The 19390-nt window shown below is 32.9% G+C and overlaps 1 protein-coding gene across 18 annotated transcripts in view; it reads right to left on the bottom strand.

Moving 5' to 3' along the window:
• KIF21A (kinesin family member 21A) overlaps positions 1–19390 on the bottom strand; it is a 188382-nt gene that overhangs the window by 14405 nt on the left and 154587 nt on the right. For 2 of the 18 annotated variants that reach the window (XM_006062727.4, XM_006062730.4), the window contains 9 exons: positions 19370–19390; positions 14172–14232; positions 13750–13804; positions 11094–11305; positions 8631–8738; positions 7278–7406; positions 5086–5124; positions 4413–4424; positions 725–861 (listed from right to left, as the gene is read on the bottom strand). In XM_006062727.4, coding sequence (XP_006062789.3) covers positions 725–861; positions 4413–4424; positions 5086–5124; positions 7278–7406; positions 8631–8738; positions 11094–11305; positions 13750–13804; positions 14172–14232; positions 19370–19390 — 774 coding nt within the window. Of the gene's footprint in view, positions 1–724; positions 862–4412; positions 4428–5085; positions 5125–7277; positions 7407–8630; positions 8739–11093; positions 11306–13749; positions 13805–14171; positions 14233–19369 lie in introns of all 18 variants that reach the window. The other 16 variants (XM_006062726.4, XM_006062729.4, XM_006062731.4 and 13 more) reach the window with 14 other exon arrangements.

The following is a 19390-nucleotide window of genomic DNA, read 5'->3' on the forward strand; positions in this document are numbered from 1 at the left end:
TTTTTATTTGCCAATATCCAAACAATCCAGTAAGGTTCACCCTAAGTGTCTCCTCATTAAAGCCTTCCTTATTTTTCACAATTTTAGCATAATCTCTTTCTCTTCTGAAACCCCAAATATTCATGTATAACTCTTTAAATCATTTATAGTTAATTTCTAGTTGCCTGCAACTGCAGGTTTGGTGATGCGCAGACCTAGGTTTCTAATCCTGGCTCTTCCACTTACTAGCTAAGCTTATGTGGAAAAATCATTTAATTCTTGGAATCTTCAGCTTCTTGATCTGTAAAATGAGGATGCAACTTTGGCATTGTTGTGAGAATTAAATGAGATAAAATTTGCACAGTGGCTAGTATAGTTTCAGACACTTATTAAGTGCTTAAGAAATGGTGGTTGCTACCCGTCTTATTCTTTTACCACACATTGTAATGGCCTTTTATGGATTTTTATATAGCCTGCGTTACTAAGCTCAGGGCTTTGCATGCATTAGGTGCTCAATTACCAAATCGGAATGTATTCCTTCACCATTCTATTCACATAACATCAACAGAGATTTTACTTTTTTCTCAACTATGTAATGATTTTCTATTTTATATAATTCAGCAGTTGAAAAATATCATCTTTCAGATTCTTATGAGTCTTAAGCAGCTTGAAATTTTTCAAAACCTGTTAAAATGTAATCATGAAAAAGATCTGCTAAATATTCACATGACAGAACTATTAGCACCTTTTGATCCAGTGAAAAGAAGATCATCAGTAGCATCCACACAGAGCACAGCTTTTGTATGCCCTTCAGCTATATGAATACACTGAAGTGGAGAAGTTCTGATTCCTTTTGAAGCTGGAAACGGGTTGATTATGCCCCTGAGGTGGGGAGAAAAATAAGATTTTTTTCAGTAGCTATATCATGAAACTATTTTTTATTTCTCTGACTTTAAGAAGTTGTTCTAAATCATTGGTACTATATAAAAACCAGAGTCGGACACGACTGAGCAACTGAATTGAACTGAAAAATCAGATTGCTCCTTGTCTTTTTTTAAAGCAAAGGGACAAAGTGTGAAATTATAATAGTAGTGATGAAGTGTCTCAACTATTTAGGAATCTTCTAGCAGCTGTATTCTGCAAAGAGCAAAATCAACAATACATTTGAATTTTCTCACTAACAATTTTATCTCCTCAAAGTTTAATGAAGTAATATTGGGAGCTATTCAAATATAGTAAATTATGAAAAATAAGAAGTATTAATGATGAAAAACTGGAAGATGTAACTATCAGACTGGAATTCTATGTCAAAAAAAGACATTTTAAAGATGGTATAATACATACTACCTAAAATACTAAGAAAGCAGATTTCAAACAAATTTAAAGAAATACAAGAATGATTGCATAAATTGAAATCTAAAGGGAGAATGGCTCAAAAATAACAAAAGCTTTAAAAATTCTATCAATCTCAAAGAAGATTTTTTTAAAAAAGCATAAAATATTAAAAGAATAGTGATGCTCTTTGGATCTTTCTCCTAAGTTTAAAATTTTTTCAATTTCTGCTTTATGCCACTGGATTATGAACTGTGGAAATGTAAAGTTTATCCAAACACTGTCCCTATCCTAAAGGAGTTTAAGACAGAATCTGAATTGAAGTAATTGTATTGGGAAGACTAAAAATGAGAGTGAATTAAGAAAAAAAAAATATATATATATATGTTAGACATATCTTTGCTCAGAGCAGGAAGAAAAGTTATGCTGAAATATGTCCATTTTATGGGCTTCCCAGGAGGCATCAGCAGTAAAGAACCTGCCAGTGCAGGATATATGAGAGATGCGAGTTCAACCCTTGGGTCAGGAAGATCCTCTGGAGGAGGGCATGACAACCCACTCCAGTATTCTTGCCTGGATAATCCCACGGACAGAGGAGCCTGGAAGGCTACAGTCCATAAGGTCAAAAAGAGTCGGACATGACTGAAGTGACTTAGCACACATGCACGTGTGTCCATTATATAAGAGAGATGGCTTAATATTAGGACAGATTCAGAGATAAAGCTGTCTGTATCCACATTCTTGATGAATGAGAACAACCTTTAAGATGCCAGGGACAGAAATAATTCAGAAGAAATGTGAGCCCAACATAAGTTAGAACTGACAATGGACATTCAATGAGTTCAAGTATTTCTATTTTTAAATCATTATATCACAAGATTTTGAAAGTATATACCATTGTGGAGGAAAATCATTGTTGGTATGCTAAGAGAATCAATAAAGGGGATAAAATGTGTAGATCCCATATTCCAGAAAGGAGAAAAAAAAAGTGGATTTCAGAAATTACAAATGGGTAAAACTTGTTTAGTTTCATAGAGGGAACTATTAAATAAATAATTACAAAAATTACAAACATCTAACTGCTCATGAGTAAGCGATAACATCTCATGGGGAGTTTTTTTGTAAAATTAATAGGCAGCAAACTAGGGTAATGTCATATTCATAATGTATATTGACTCCAATGAAGTCCATACAAAAAGCTTTTCAAATAATATCCCTACATACATGGTGGGTGAGTTTGAAATTGTTGTAGTAAGGTAGTTCCATCAGTGGCAGAAAAGTACCCTAGAATCAACATTCCTCTCAATCTGGAAAAAGGTCTTCAATATCTAGTCAGTCTTTCCACTGAACTGAAGACAGATATGGCATGCTTCCTAAATTAACATATTAAAGAGCTATACTGTCTAGAAAATTATTCCCCAAAACTGTTTAAGTATGTACTTAGCACTAAAATATTCACTGGATAAAATTTAAACATAAAATTTAAGTTGAAGATAGAACAGAATGCTCCAAATAGGAAAGGGTCTTAATTAGATTTTAAAAGCTAAAGAAATTTGTTTATTGAATACAAGATCAATGGATCAACAATGTATGATTCCTCTAACACTATTTTCAATAACTTCTGAAATATAAATAAATATTTCAGGAGAAAGAAAGCAATAGAACTACTATACTCTGCCAAGGCTACATCTAGAATGAAGTGGAATTCTAGAGGCCACATTTTAAAAAGAGCTTTGAAAACCTGGAGATTTTCCAGAACAGTAGAAGCAAAAAGAAGGATCTGCAGACTATACCACATTAGAAACAGATTAAATCTATTGAGCTGATAAAAGAACCTTCATTGGAGAGACCATACAAAAGTACTAAATATTTAAAGAGCTGTCATATGCATGCAAAAAAGATGTACTGGATTAATGCTAGTATAGCTCAAGAGGGCTGATGACAGACCAAAGAACAAAAATTTAAAGAGGTAATAAATTAGGATCAGGATTAAGAAATATTTATTTTTAGGATTTAGTTATAATGATTTCAAAAAGTAAAGGGAGTTTCTCATCAGCAGAAATAAGACCAGGAACATGGATGGATCACATGGATCATCCATCACATGGATGAATAACTACAAAATCCAAAGTATTATTTGTATATACACATTAATTTGAGATCCTTGAAATTAATGCTCAGTAATTTGTGGGTTATCTAAAAATTTAACAGATTGAAATAGAAATGGTAGCAAAACCTCCTCAAAAGTCTAAAATTGCCAATTTGAAATCCTATTATGTGGAGTTTATAGTTATGAACTGAAGCCATCAAATTTTAACTGCTGCTTCAGATGTTGAAAAGTTATGATCTAATGCATAGTCTATTGCTATAATACTTACTTCCAAAACACTACATATATACGTATGTATATTTTAACAAGCTGATTATAAATAAAAGAATTCATTTTAACAAGCTTAGAGCTGCTTTGATCTGCACAAATGCAGATTAAATGACACAAATCATCCTAAGAAAAAAGTTAAAATAGTACCCTTGGTTATTTAACACTATGACTCCAAAGATTTCCCTCCTTCAAATTACTATCTTTATCCTAAGAATCTACTAATGTTCCCTTGATGACATAACGTTCAACACAATTCTGCCATGTGAAAGGTTGTAAAATTACAGAGGTAAATATCTGCTTTCAATAACTTATGTATGGCATGCCTTGGAGAACAAGATGTCTCTTTTTCATTCTTTTGTATTTTATTCATTCAGACTTCTGAAGAAAATAATTTCAACATTAAATATAATATTATATTCATTATATACTGAAAAATACTCTCATATATTCAGAATATTGGGGTTAATTTTTATAGCCATTACCTGATTCAAAAGATAATATTAATAGAAAGAATATAGAAATTGGAAACATAAGTCAAAGGTATTTCTTTCCCTATTAAAAATCTATTTACATTATGAAATATATAACTAACTTTAATATTGCAAACTTAAACAACAGATCTGATATGAAAGGGAAAAAAATGCTTTTTGGTCCATGAAAAACCAGTAATGTTTTGTAATACTGTGAATGATATTAATTTCCTCTCCCTCCCCCTGCCTACCTTCTGGAGGATCTACTGATGATCAGGAAAATGGTCATGAAACATGGGAAAGTAGTGCAAAGAGAAAGAAGGAGACAAATTGATTAGTAAGAATAGGAAATAAAAGGAAAAAAAGAGAAATTAATGGTCCAAAAAATCCATAACATGAAAAAATGTAACATTATTTTAAAAACAGCATCTAAAATGCTTAAAATATTATGTTTTAAAAATTCTTTTCTTTCGATATTTTATGTACCACAGTATACTTTTTTCCCCTAGCATACCTTTTGTTTTAAAATCACAGAGCCTGCCATAAAGTTTTATTTAAAATCAATAAATCAACATGAAAAAATACCTTATTCACTTCCTACACTTTGAGGTGGAAAAAATGTCTGATGAAGAGCAAACCTTGACATTAATTTTCATAAAACTTAATTTCTTTTAAATAAAAGTTTTAGATTATAGGCAGAATACAAATGGCACAAGTTTTTGTACTATTATATTAAAAAAGTTTGCCATTACCTTGAAAGCTATGACTTCACAAAAGCATATTAAAATTAATATTTAAAAATATTAGTGCATTTATATGGCTTACAAGTTATGAGTGCAACAAAAATGAGACTTGTTTAAAGTTTCTTGGAAGGCATTTTAGAACATCAATGAAATGCCAGAACGTAGGAAAGATAGAAAGTACCTGTGTACCTCCGACAGAGAGGAATCACTTTCATCAGACCTACAGTGAAAGAGTTAGAATTATGAGGAAAAAGAAAACAGATGTCAACAGGTAAAGACACTGAGACTGAACGGATTCAGTACTATGCATAACAGAAATACAGCAAGCATTTCCTTTATAGTGCATTCCTTTTCTATTTGTGCAGAATGTCAGCAAATTCATTGATAGCCAAATTAGTTAAAATTTTGTGTTTATGTTTTCTTCCAAAATTTTGGGGGGTGGGGGGGGGAACTTTCTATTACTGATCCACAGAATCTAATCTACTCTCACTTTCTGAAATACAGACCCTGAAGAGGAACAGCATCAAGCTAGTGAAATACATCACCTCAAGACTCTAATTTGACTAGTACTAGAAACATTTTTCTGTCTCAATAGTCATTAATGAATTTTATTCCTCTTGATAATTACTTTATATTTAAACTCTTCATGCAGAAGTTGCACAAATATACCATATGTATACATGGAAAGCAAATCATTCAAAATTTAATAACCTTGGATTTTAATTCATCTCAAAAACATGGAGTTCTTCTGACTAGGCCATCCCTTAGTAATAGTTAGGAGGTTTTACTGGAACTTAAAAATAGATGAGCTACTCTCGTCAGCCTTAACCTGAAACCTCCAGGACTGACAATAAGTCTAGTTACTATGAAAATCTCTTTAGCTTGTATTATTATATAATATCTTGGGTTGACCACCAAGTTGATTTGGGCTTTCCCATAATGTCTTATGAAAAATTCCCAAACTTTTTGGTCATTCTAATACTTGGGAAGAATGGTGATAAAGTGATTACATAATACTGGCATATTATGTAATCAGAAACAATGTGTAGGACCTAATTCTATCTGGTAAAATATGCTAGTCTCAAAAAGGAGCCCAAAGAAAGTGATTCAAAAGTTAGGTGAGATTTTGAAAGTGTAGTCATTTATTCTAAATTTTACTTTATAGAGATGACAACAGAGTCAAATGATTGATAGCGCATAAACAATTTCAGAAAATATGGAACTATGATTAGATTGTCAAGATTATCAAAAGACTGACACAAAAATTTTATGACTGTGAATGCAAGGGAGACAAAATTTAGTAATTCTTCATATTGTTTGTGAAAATGGACTTCCTAAAGACATTCTTAATGTTCTACTCTTTCTCAACTAAATAAGAGGATTTAAATGTTCTCTTTTAAATATTTTTTTAAAAAACCTATCTAGATCATTTTAAAGGACATGTCTGTATCTACTGCTAAAACTATATTAAAATCTAATAAAAAGTGTATCCATAAATTAAGTGGATTAAACAATCTTTCAAAATGATGATGTGCCTATGTACATAGAGCCATTTAGCATGACCTAAACATGCCAGATGGATTTTAACAATACCTTATAAATTTCAGAAACTTATATATACAGGGAGATTATAGCATAAAAAACAAAGAACTGGTGTGGGATACTGAATATCAAGTATGTATATTATCCACAATGTTATCATTCAAACTCAAAGCAGAGAAGTCAGTTAATAAATACCTTATGGCAACACTGTTAGTAGGAAATTCTTGCAAAAGAGATTCTGGCTCAATGTGGGAATATTTTTTCACTTCAAATTTAATGAAAATTATATTTTCCATCCCTCTCCAACTTCTCTTCCCCAACAACCCAGAGTTCTATGTTGTCCACCCATCAAAGTACTCTTTTACCCATACGTATATGACAATGGTTTTAGAAGATGATACATGCACCAAAAGTAAAATAATTTGCCTCTTTTCAGTGCAGACTATCTGGGTTAGAGGCTTTTATGGGCTCAATAAAGCTGAAGAATCCCAAGAAATTTAAACTTCAAGTGATCTCAAAGATTTTCAATTCTAATTTACTTGAAAAAAAAAAAAGGCAAGACAAGTGTGGAAGTACTGCAATGCAAATCCATAGCAGGGAATAATGTTCAGCAGGAAAATAAATTTCTCTAATTTTGTCTGTATGGTTCATTTTCCATTGGAAAAATACATGAAATATGGGAAGAGTTTACAAGTCAGACTCCATCTCTCACACAGAGAAGCTAAATGTTTTCTACAGACTGTATTGAAAGGTTCAGAATATTATAATGAATAATTGAAAGGTTCAGAATATTATAATGAATAATTGGGGCTCTTTTACTTAATGACTTACTTATCCTGCTGAACTGATGTGTTTCCCTGAGAAACAGTAAGACGATTAAAAACATTCAGCTCATTACGGGGCCGGCTTGGTGGGGAAGGAGGAGGTGAAAGACTAGCCTCTGAGGTTCCAGAATCTGAGCTACAAGAAAAAAAGAACATTACATAGGTGGCTTTAATTGGCTTTAATTTGTTAGAAATGTTATAAGAAACATGCTTTTATTTTTTAAAAAAAGCTTTTCATTATAGAATTCCTTCCTTTCATCCTCTCTTCCTTTTATATAAGATAAAATGTACTCCAAACAATTTCATTGAAATTTTTTTCCACTGAATTTTGTCACATTGGCCACAAGATGGCACTAAAGAAAATGTCTGCTAAAATCTAAGTCAGTATAAATAAAGCAAACCAAATTTAAAATTATACTATTTGAGAGTTGAGACCAAGTTGTTCACTTTACAGATGGGGAAACAGACCCTGAGAGTTTAAGAAGAATTTATCTATTTAGCTGATTTATTCATTTATTTTTAAATTACATATTTGTCCTATCCCCTACCTCCTGCTTATAATTACGACATTCAATTCTGTAGAAACAGGTAAATTTCATCTCTAAATATAGGAAATATAGGAAGAAGGTTAATTAGAAGAGTAATTGCCATGATATTCAAGTCAGCTAAACCAGTGGTCAAAGTAGAGAGTGCGCATCTTGGTACAAGGGAGGAGGAAGGTGTAAGATCATCTTCGCAGGTACAGAAACTATATGAAAGCTTCTTTTTATAATTATTTTTACGTTAAAGAAATTTGCTTTACCAGTACTTAAATATAGATTTGCATTGATGTTCCTACTCAAGACCATGTCAGGGATCTACCTGCCATATGTAGCTCCTGAGGTGGCCTAAGGGAGCTCTCACTATGCCATAGAGTAGAAAGGTGGCAGTGGTTTTAACCCATTTAAAACCTTCCGTCTGTTGTGTTATTGTAATTTACAAATGCCCAGGTAAGTGGATCATCAGATTATATTGTGCACTGTTAAGTAAGCTAACCCTTACAAAACATACAAATAGCTATTAAAATAGTTTAACAAAAAAATTGAGGATAGTTATCAATTTAAACATAAAAGAACAGAAATACAATGGACAATAGCACATATCTTCTAATACTAGATTTTTGTTAATCACTTTAAAGAGGTGAAATCAATGTCAGTTTTATCAAATAACAGTCAAAATTAATTTCAAAATTTTCTGTAAGACCAAGTCACAATCCCAGAGTAAGCCTGAATATGGAAAATAATTTCACCATTGTCCCTTAGCATCTAAGGGCATCAGACATTTCACACAATCTACTAGATAAAGAGCATGAATAGCTTACTGTTTTTGTTCCTTTGCCTTTGATTTTTCTGCTTTCTCATATGCCTTTCTCCTTGTTACAGGGGAAGGCTCTGGTAGCTTTTTTTCTGACATGGATGACTGCCTGGAACTAAGAGAGAAGATTCTTCAATTATCTAATTTTAAATGCATACACATAATTTTGGCAGATATTCAATTTTCAGTAGATTGACACCTGGAATTTGAGAAAGATTATTTGGAAATGAAACAGAACTAGGAGAGGAAAATATCACAAATTATTTTTAATTAATGGGATCTTGACAGCTGTATATTTTAATTTTTAAATTGGTAATCTTGTCAAATATACATGACCATTATCTTTGAATGTAAACATCAATGCTATATTGCCAAATAGCTAAAATAATATTTTTTACTTTAAATACAAGTGTTTAAAAACATGTGTATAAGTTTGATTAGAACTGCTTCAGTTGAGGGAAAATTGTCTTTACAGTTTTGCAAGAACAAAAATATTAGAATATCAGAGAATGAGAAACAATGAGATTTAATGAATTAATATTTACACACTCACAAAAGAATACTACAGGTAATCACAAAAAACCCACAATTATTTTAGTTAACTAGTATTTAAGTGTTAGCTATATAAATTTTAGTACTAAAAATACTTTTGTTTTATTATAGACTTTAAATGATGAGTAGTGGCTATGTAATTAATAATTTAAGACTAGGATTTCTGTGCATAGTGGTAATGAATTTTAAGTGAAAAAATGAACTTTTGCTATCTTTAACTAGTTATATTAGTAAGAAAAGAGAAAAAAAACCACTAAGGAATTAGCAAGTGGGATCACTAGAATGGGCTTACAATGATTCCTATTTGAAAGTGAAAACTAAATATAATTAAACTTTATGTGCCTGATTTTTTTAATTAGAGGAAAACATATTTTAGAAGTTCTGTATTATTTAAATCATAAGGCCCACTTGAGTAAATCATTTTACTTCATGCAATGGAAGTCATGTACTTATGAGTTATAAGAATCACTGTACCAAGCATATGACCAACTGTTGAATTTGTATAGAACTATATAAGCATCTTAATTTATGAAAACTTGATAATAAATCATGTGAAGAGACAGTGTCTAAAAGATATTTTCTACAACCTGTCATGAATGATACATTTTTAAAACGGGAAAAAAAAAAAAAAGGCAACAAGGAGGTATTACCTGCATTCTGGAATCCAGGTCATAGATTTAGTCTTGAAGTTCCAAAAGTCTCTATTCATCTGATAGACTAAATGCTGAACACATAGGAGTCTCTAAAATCTGTTCTCAGCTCTATATCACTACCTTCACTTCATTTTTTTCTACTGTTATCAAAAAAGCACTGAAGCCATAAGCTATACTGGTTAGCAATCTCCAATAGCAAATCCAATTATTAATTACATTAAGTCACCTCAAGCACATGCAGGATAGCTCTGTCATCATTAATTTTGGAACTAAAGATAGCAGATGGGCTTACTGAATGGAAGACAATGAAACTATCTTCATAGGATGAAGAAAGTTATGGGAAACAGATATTCAGGTTGGGGTGGGGAGTTTGTTATATTTTATTATTTAGAGTCATATAATGTGTAACACTTTTTGGCAATATTTCTCAATGCAGTGATGTGCTCATCCAATAGATCATTTGCAAGATCATATGTGAGAATTAGTCCGAAATAAGGCATTAAAAATCTTTACCAAGTGAATGATTGATATAACTTTAATATAACTAAGAAAAGACACTTATACAAACACATGCTGGCCTGTGTAGGGAAATCTTTGTTCTCAAGATAATAATGAAAAATTTCTAAATAAGATTTGTCTTGAATGTTTTTTGTTAAGATTATCATAGAGGAGAGAGGAAACAGTCCCTCCTTCACATCTTTAATAATACAGTATTTACACTTTGTGTGTACACTCATCCCAGACATGCAATGTACTTCAAGGCAAAGAATTAGGAAGCTTCAAAATGTGTTGTTTTTAACTGGTATTTGTACTTTTCTTCAAGAGTTTCAGCCAAGGTTTATTATCCTGACCAGACTCTTAGAACTAGGGTTTAACATAATTAAGAGCAAATTTAAGAGTTTTTTAAAGCTTCTGTTTATATAGTGGTTTTATAGTTATAACTTTAATTTAGGTGTTTCTAAATAAATTTTGCCTGTAATTTATAACTCAGCTTTTATAAAAATTATAATCTTTAAGAAAGACTCTAAAAGTTAAATATCAGACAAAGCAATTCAACAAAGAACATCTCATTTAAATTATTTTGAATGTGCAAAAATTAGGGGATACAATACCTAACAGAAATTACTTGGAAAACTAGAGATCTTATTTACATATATTTTTAAAAATAGAAATAAGAAATTAGTAACATGCAATATATATATATATATTTTTTTTTTAAAGAAAAGGCAAAAGAAAGGAAGTTAGTGTAGCTGGGCCAGACTTACATGCTGCCTATCTTAGAAGGAAAGCCAGATGGGGGAGGGAGCTCTTTTTCCCTAGCAGAAGTACTTGTCTCTGTATTCATTCCAATCTCTTGCCCTTCTGCAACAGGTGTAAGAGGGCCAGGCAAGGAGGCATCTCCTGTACTAGTGTCTGAAGCTAGTTCACTGCTATCTGCATACAGCAATTCCATTTGAGTGGTGGTTCTCCTTCGGGCCTAGTCAGAGAATGGAAGGAAAAGCAATCATATGCAAACTTCTGCAGAGAAGATGATTAGGCAATAGAGATTTAATATTAGTTTGAAATAGGTAAAACATTCAGCGTGTCTTTCCTAGCAAGTGTGTCGAACACAACATGTAAGATAGTGACAAGCCAGAGATACAGCCAGCTGAGAACTTTAGAAGTCATAATAATAGCCAATGTTTGTATTATACTTATTGTATGCCAGAAATTCTAAATAATTTACTATATTAGTATATACTATTATTATCCCAATTCATAAAATGAGAGAACTAAAGTACAGGATAGCTAACAGTCCAAAGTCAAACAGCTAGTAAGTGGCAAAGTCAGATTCAAAACCAGACAATCTGCCTCCATTTTTATTATGCTATCCTGATACTAATGGCCAGCTTTCTCAATATATCATTTTAGAAAAAAAAAGAAGGAATAAATAAATTAAACTGAAAGATAGTTGCAGTGGCATTCAACTAAATTCTGATCTTTCCCAGGCTTAGATGACTTATTTAATATACATTTTAATATATATTATATAATATATAAATTTATTTAATATAAATTTAAATTTTACATATCAATTTTTACATCCGTTTCTCCATTTTTATGACCCTGCTCCCCTGATGCCTAACTGGCTGTTTAATCTCCCTGATGGATCTCGAACACCAGTCCATATGTTTTTGGCAGCATGGTAAGGCAGGTGAAGGTTATTGTATTTATTTAAGCACTCCCTTCCATACTCCTAAAAAAACAGACTACCTTGTTGTTAATACTTAGACCTGGCTATTATCACTAATATATTAAAAGATAATCAAAGTGTTTACCAGATTATAAACCTCTAAATGGTAGACACCCTGTTTTATTCAACTTCATATGGCTTGCATTTAATGTAGTGCTGGTACAAGTCTATTTAAGATATATAATCAATTTTATGTCTTCAATGAGTGAAAAATAAATGATATTAGATCCTTTTAGGCATCTATGGGCTTGCCTGGTGGCTCAGACAGTAAAGAATCTGCCTGCAATGCAGGAGACCGGAGTTTGATCCCTGGGTCAGGAAGATCCTCTGGAGAAGGAAATGGTTACTCACTCCAGTGTTCTTGCCTGGAGAATTTTATGGACAGAGAAGCCTGGAAGGCTACAGTCCATGGGGTCACAAAGAGTCAGACATGACTGAGCGACTAACACTAGGCATCCATGCAGTACCAAAGGAGTGATAGATATTACCAGAAAACTTTTGGAAAAAGGAAGCCCTGCAGGCCAGCTTTTCACCGTATCAGTTTTCCCTATTGCCAACTGAATCATTTTCATGGAATTCCTAATCACAGTGGTTTTTTAAGGAGATGACCTTCAGGTTACCACTTCACATCTCTCTCTGGATTTCACAGGGCCTGAAAGACCAAGTTACCTTAAGAGATTCTCTCCTCCACGTTAAGACTCAATCCAAACTATATTAGAATGTTTTCTTTGAGATTGGGTAATTTCTGGTCACTTAGAATAATCAAACTCGAACCACATATCACCAAACTGGTAGTTCAAGGACCACACACAAAGCCTGGAGATGTTTTTCAATTGGCTAGCTCAGTATTTTAAAGAGAAGGAAATTCTCCATTAAAATCCATATTTAAAGCTACTCTTGAAAGAGTTGAGGATCTGGTAGTCTTAGGCCCATATTCCATGATGGCAAAAATAAGCATTAGTTAGTGATGCCTATTTGCTTTAGATGGGCCATGTCCACCTCAGTTAATCATAATGATTCCTGTTAATTATCTTATATCTAACCAAATTATTTATCTATATTACCTGGCTAACCACTGTGGGCCTTATATCCATCCTGTGCATTAGTACAGTACTATTCTTTCAGGTCTTGATTTCATCCATTCAACCAACAAATATTTACTAAGCACTGCAAGAATTCTTTGTTTTCAAACATCTTAAAATGGATAGTTAACTCATCTAACAAATGCTACCAACACACAATCTGAAATATACCATGTTGTTTCTCACACCTGTAACAGCATGTACACTTTTTTTTAAGTTTTACACATATGCATTATAGTCTCAATTTTTAATACAATATGATGATTAAGAGTTGGCCTATTCAAACCATCTCAAGATATGTTAAAATAAATAAGAAACTTAGGAACGTATTAATGTTAAAATTTCAAAAATCTTCTGTCATTCTAAATTATTTTAAGCATTGTTCTCCATAATCATATCTTACCTAGTGGAAAAAGTACAAGAATACAGTAAATAACAAGTTCCACAGAGGAGAAATTTGTCAATATAAATTTTTTTCAAGGGAGACTATGATAAAGAACTAAATTTCTATCATATGAAATCTTTGCCTATGCCCAAGGCCTATTCATTTAATAGTGATAATAAAGAACATCAAAAAAATGTTTACCTGGTATTTTCTATTCTTACCTTGTTTTTTGGTTTCACTTCACCACAAAGCTTCATAAGGTCTGAAGACAGTGAGCTGTGTGCAAATAAATAATTAATCATATGAATAAAAGGAAACAATATAGAAAACTATATGACCCCTAATGAGTTTAAGTATGGAAAAAAATTTATAAGCTTATGGAAAACACAGAAAGACAATATTTAAAATAAAAATAAACTAATCAAAATAGTTCATTTTCCTTCCTTAAATATCTCAGTATTTTATTTTAAAATTTTTGATGGGTAAGCATTACTTAGTTTGGCTTCCATATTATTATTTCTACTGTTCTTCACTTAGCCAAAAAATCTAAAATTATTTGTTTTATGTTAATTGATTCAACAAGATAAAAGTATTAAAAAATATTACAGAAGTCAACTCATTAAGTTTCTAAGGGTTCTCTTACCTTCCTTCTGATCCTGGACTGTGTAAAGGTACATCCTCATCAGTGCTGTCCTCTACATTTTCTAAAAAAAAAATTGTCCAAAATGTAAGTATTATCCATGTCGCACTTTGAATGACTGTAATGCCTATGCTATAATAAACATCAGCCTGAGGTCTCTCAACATGGGCACTTTGGTTTCAGTGACTGAGTCAAAATAGAAATGTAAAAAAAAATTCTAAGAAACTCTTTTTATTATATGTCCTAGGATGAGAAAAATGTGTTCAAGATAGGAAAACCGTGAGTTGAATGATAAAATAAAGAAAAACAGTGTTCACAGGATGGAAATGAGATCATGTATTTATCTGAGTATGTGTAATTATTTAAATATATTTTCAGAGTATGTATTTATCCCACACCATCCATTTATTCCATGTATGAAAAACCATTGAGTAAAACATGAAAGATTAAAGTAAATGCTGCACAAGCTCCCTTTAATCTCCTGAGGCAACATCAAAAAATACCTAAGTGTAAACATATATGTTGTATTTTATTAGTATTCCAATGTACTTATAGATTGTCTTCTATTTTTATTTTTGTTTTCAAGTAGAACGAGAGTATGTGTGTGTGAAGGTATTCAGAAGTTACACATCAGCATGCAGCTCATTCACATGTACACAGAAGACTAAAACTATAGGTTTCCATGCAATAGTTTTATAAATAAATACAAACAAACCACTGCTATTTCAAAACAGTAGCACACTGATGAAAAGAGAGAAAAAGGCAAACATATAAAACTAGTAGGAAGTCAGTAAATAAAACATCCACTTAAAGTGAATAATTTAAAACGTCAGTGAGCCCTAACACAGGCGCAAAGTTCCAAAACTTATACAATTTATTATAAAGCCGCATCACAAAACTAAAGGCAATATTTTCAGTAATATATGTTAATTAAAATATGTAGGATTAATCTCTTTTAACTTTTACTTTTATATCATACATGTGTATTATGCTCATAAATCATATTCTTAATTCCTTTCTCAGATGCTCCCCTTCTTCCTCACTGTTTAGCAGACAACTGGATAGAAATTCAGTAATAAATGATAGCATTATCTAAAATGGAGCCCATCTAATAGGACCCACAAAAAAGGAGTTTGCTTTTTGAAATGAGGAAAATGGTGGTCTTGAGGGCAATGTGTATCTCAAGCCCATACTTAGAGGCTGGGGGATGTGCTTCACAGACAGGATATTGAGTGCTAATGTAATGGAATTAGTTAATAACACAGAAAATGGAAAGAAATGACAAATCTAGTCTTTATTTTCCCATATATAAAAGCAGGCTAAGATTAACTAGTAATTTTCCTGTAAGGAATGATGAAACCAGGTAGAGTATCAAACATCATGTAAGTGTTTAGTAAAAACTACTTAGCTCCTGCATATGCATGTATGCTTTATTCAGAGATGATTACAGTTTGGCATAACTAACCTAGCCAGAAGATAGAGCCCTTCACTGAGACGTTCACCAAATCACACACCTCTTCAGGCCTGAGCTTTGCCTGTGGCACTATATCCGTCTGGGCAGCAGGATATGCCATCATCTCACTGCTCTACTTTCAACTCTTAAGAACATAATTCCAGCCCAGTGTCAGCTTCTTTTCTCATTGTTAAGCATTAAAACTAAAAGCAGTGAGATTTAAAACTCCAAAATGTCTTAAAGTCATCCATATCAGTACATAGTTGCATAATCTCACGTCACTAGAAGCTAACCAGTTATTATTAAAGTCTTATATTAATATAAATACGTATGGAAAAGAGTTGACATAGTGTTGCAGGGAAGAGTCAATTATGACTCCACATTAGATCTGTTTATTTTACCTTAACCTTTGCTTACTGTTGATTTTTTTCACTAAAAGTATACTGTCCATACATAATGGCCTGCCTCAGGGAATCCTGCCCCTCTGCTTGAATGTTAAACCAAAATGCCTTTATTCAGGATCCTGTCCACCTATGGATGACTATAGAAAGCAAGAAATTGACATATCCCCTCCCCAAGACTGGCCATTCCAGGTGATGTTTGCAAGGTTAATGGTCTTTTTACTTTATTCCCTCACCTTTCCCCATTTCTGTTCTATAAAAGAACCTGGCATGCAGATCCTGATAAGATGATTATTTTGAGATGTTAGTCTGCCATCTTCTCAGTCAGCCAGATTTCTGAGTAAAGTCGTATTCCTTGCCTCAACATCTCATCTCTTAGTTAATTGGTCTGTTGTGCAGCGATCAGAAGGAGTCTGGACTGGGTAACAATAGCAGCCCAAGACTACTATCCTTAGAAAGGCGTTCTTGCAAAGTTGGACTTTGTTATCTGGAAACTTGGCTCTCAGAATTTCTCCAGTCACCAGTTAACTAATATAGTTCATTACACCTAGAATATGTGTGCAAACAATATGGCTTATGCTGAGAATTCCTGCTTTCCTTCCAGAATCTGGAATTCTGGTACTACTATATAAAAGGAATGTATGTGACTAGTACCCAGTAAAAACCTCAGGTGCTGAGTGTCTAATGGAATTCCCTGGATGTGAACAATGCACTCATGTTGCTGCACTTTCATTCCAGAGAGAAATGTATACTCTGTGTGATGCTTCCTGGAAGGAAAAGAGCATAAGAAAGCCTAGATATGGATTCTTCCTTACTCCATCTGCATCTTTTCCTTTATAATACTGTTGTGTATCCTTACATTGCTCTCATTAATCCTTGCCATGAATATAATTGTACACTGAGACCCTTGAATCTTCTAGCAAACTCCTAAAGGTAGAGAAAGATCCTAGGAACAACAACATAAACACAGGTGGAGGAATAAGAAGGGGAAAATAAAGATGTTTTTCAATGGCTACAACAAGACACACCTATTAGCATGGAGTACTGGCCTCTAACCTTATGTTCATCATCCCAAGCCACATACTTGCTGCTCTAGGGCAACAACCTGCTTGAAGTCTTCATAAATATAATGTTGTGGCTAAATGTCCATGCTTTACCTTACTCCCTGCCAAGAGTGACTCTTCTGCCTAGCCCCCTTCTACCTTGTCTCTTGCCTAGCTAAATCTTTTTCTTCCTTTATGTTTCAGCTCAGATTTTACCAGCTCCAGAAAGCCTTCATCAACTCCTCCATTTTTGTTAGGTAGCCCCATTCTGTGATCCCATAACTCCCTGTACATATCTCAAGTCTCTTCCCTGTCACTCTCAGTAAGGTATAGTCCACGAGAGCAAGATTCTGTATCTTATGTTTGAATCCCAGCACTCAGCCCGAAGCTCGAGATAAATTGAAATTAAACAAAAAAAAATTGTTTTAAAGCAATGTACATATGACCATCTAGTTTGTCTGTATTTACTTCCATGTTTTTCTCCTTCTATGCTTTTCTTCCAAGCACTTCTGGGTCTAGATTATGGCCTCAGGGAAAATTTATGCCATGAGTAACAGGTTGTTATCAGTTGAATGTGTTCCTCTTCTCTGTTTTAACCCTTCTTTAAGCTACAGACAATTGAAAGTTGTGAAAAAGCAACAACACTCATCAAATAACAGTTTAATATTTTCTGCACAAAACGACATCAAAGAGGACATTGATTTTTTTCTTCCAAGTTAAAAGAGATAATAGACTTAAATAAGAATTAACTTATTACTTCAAGTTGAGCCACTAAGATGAAGAAGAACAAAGAAAAGGCAGAGGAGGGGGTGGGAAGAACAAAAAGAAGGAGAGTGAAGAGGAAGAGGAGAGGAAATATGCTTAATAACATATGGAATGGCAAAAATTCTCATTATATTCCAGGAATTTTGGCAGCCTTAACATGGTTCTTTAATATAATCAAAATTTTTTCTACCTGTCTTTGTTATAGCTTGAGCAGGTTAAAAGTCCACATCTATATTATTGAGTTGATCTCAAGGAAATATTATTTTGAGATTTAACACACAGGGTAAACTAAGAAAGGTCTAATAATATCAAACAGCTCAAGTATTTTATTTGTGTAACAGTCTACCATTTAAAATAAATTCAGATCCATAGACTGTTTAATGACCCAGAGAGGTAATTGCATTAATCTTTTAGCTACATTCCTCTCCTTCAAGAAAAATATTTTAGAAAACTTTTGACAGCTGTGTGATTAGGAAAAAAAGTTAGGATCAGATTTTGAAATAATTTTAAATAAAAACTGTTCAAAAATAATCATTCGGGAGAATTGCAAAATCACCCTGATACTCCTGATCTTTCATATATATATATATATAACTGCCAGGAGAAGCTCAGATATTATTCATGGGTGAGCATAGTTCACATGAATATTATAGATGCAAGAGCTAGAAAATCTCAATACTCAAATATTTCTTAAGCTCTTTCTAACTTGAACATATTATAATTATAAATATTATTTTAATCCATTCATGTAAAATTCTTTGGATAGCTTTATTCACGGAGAAGGCAATGGCACCCCACTCCAGTACTTTGGCCTAGAAAATCCCATGGACGGAGGAGCCTGGTAGGCTGCAGTCCATGGGGTCTCTAGAGTCAGACATGACTGAGCGACTTCACTTTCACTTTTCACTTTCATGCATTGGAGAAGGAAATGGCAACCCACTCCAGTGTTCTTGCCTGGAGAATCCCAGGGACGGGAAGCCTGGTGGGCTGCCGTCTATGGGGTCGCACAGAGTCGGACACGACTGAAGCGACCTAGCAGCAGCAGCAGCAGCAGCAGCTTTATTCAACTTACAATATTAGAATATATGTACTTAATTCTATAAAATTTAAGAATAGCTGAGAATCTATCAAAAATAAACCAAAGACATTATATATAAAAGATATATAACACAGAAAGATATTTATGAGGGTAAAATGACAAATTCATGGAGAGATTTAAAAACTAAATAGGAATATATATCCCATTTTTTCCTACAAGAAATAGAAAGAAGGGTTTATGAAACTAGAGCCAAAACTGAAGTTCAAATAATAAAATAGAAAACTATACTTCTTTAAACATCTAAGAATTTAAAAATCAAGAAATGTGTAAGACAAAAGACTTAGTATGTTTGTGGTCACAGATACATTTCAAAAAAGATCATGCAAAAACCAGCTGGCTGTCAATAAAAATGTTTTAAATAAGATGTACCACAATTAGTGTACATGAACAATTAGTAATTCATGCAGCTGTAGGGTACACAGAAAGCTAAACATACTTACCTAATGGTATGCTATCTAGAT

The sequence above is a fragment of the Bubalus bubalis genome, chromosome 4 (genome assembly GCF_019923935.1).
Source record: "Bubalus bubalis isolate 160015118507 breed Murrah chromosome 4, NDDB_SH_1, whole genome shotgun sequence".
Taxonomy (NCBI): domain Eukaryota; kingdom Metazoa; phylum Chordata; class Mammalia; order Artiodactyla; family Bovidae; genus Bubalus; species Bubalus bubalis.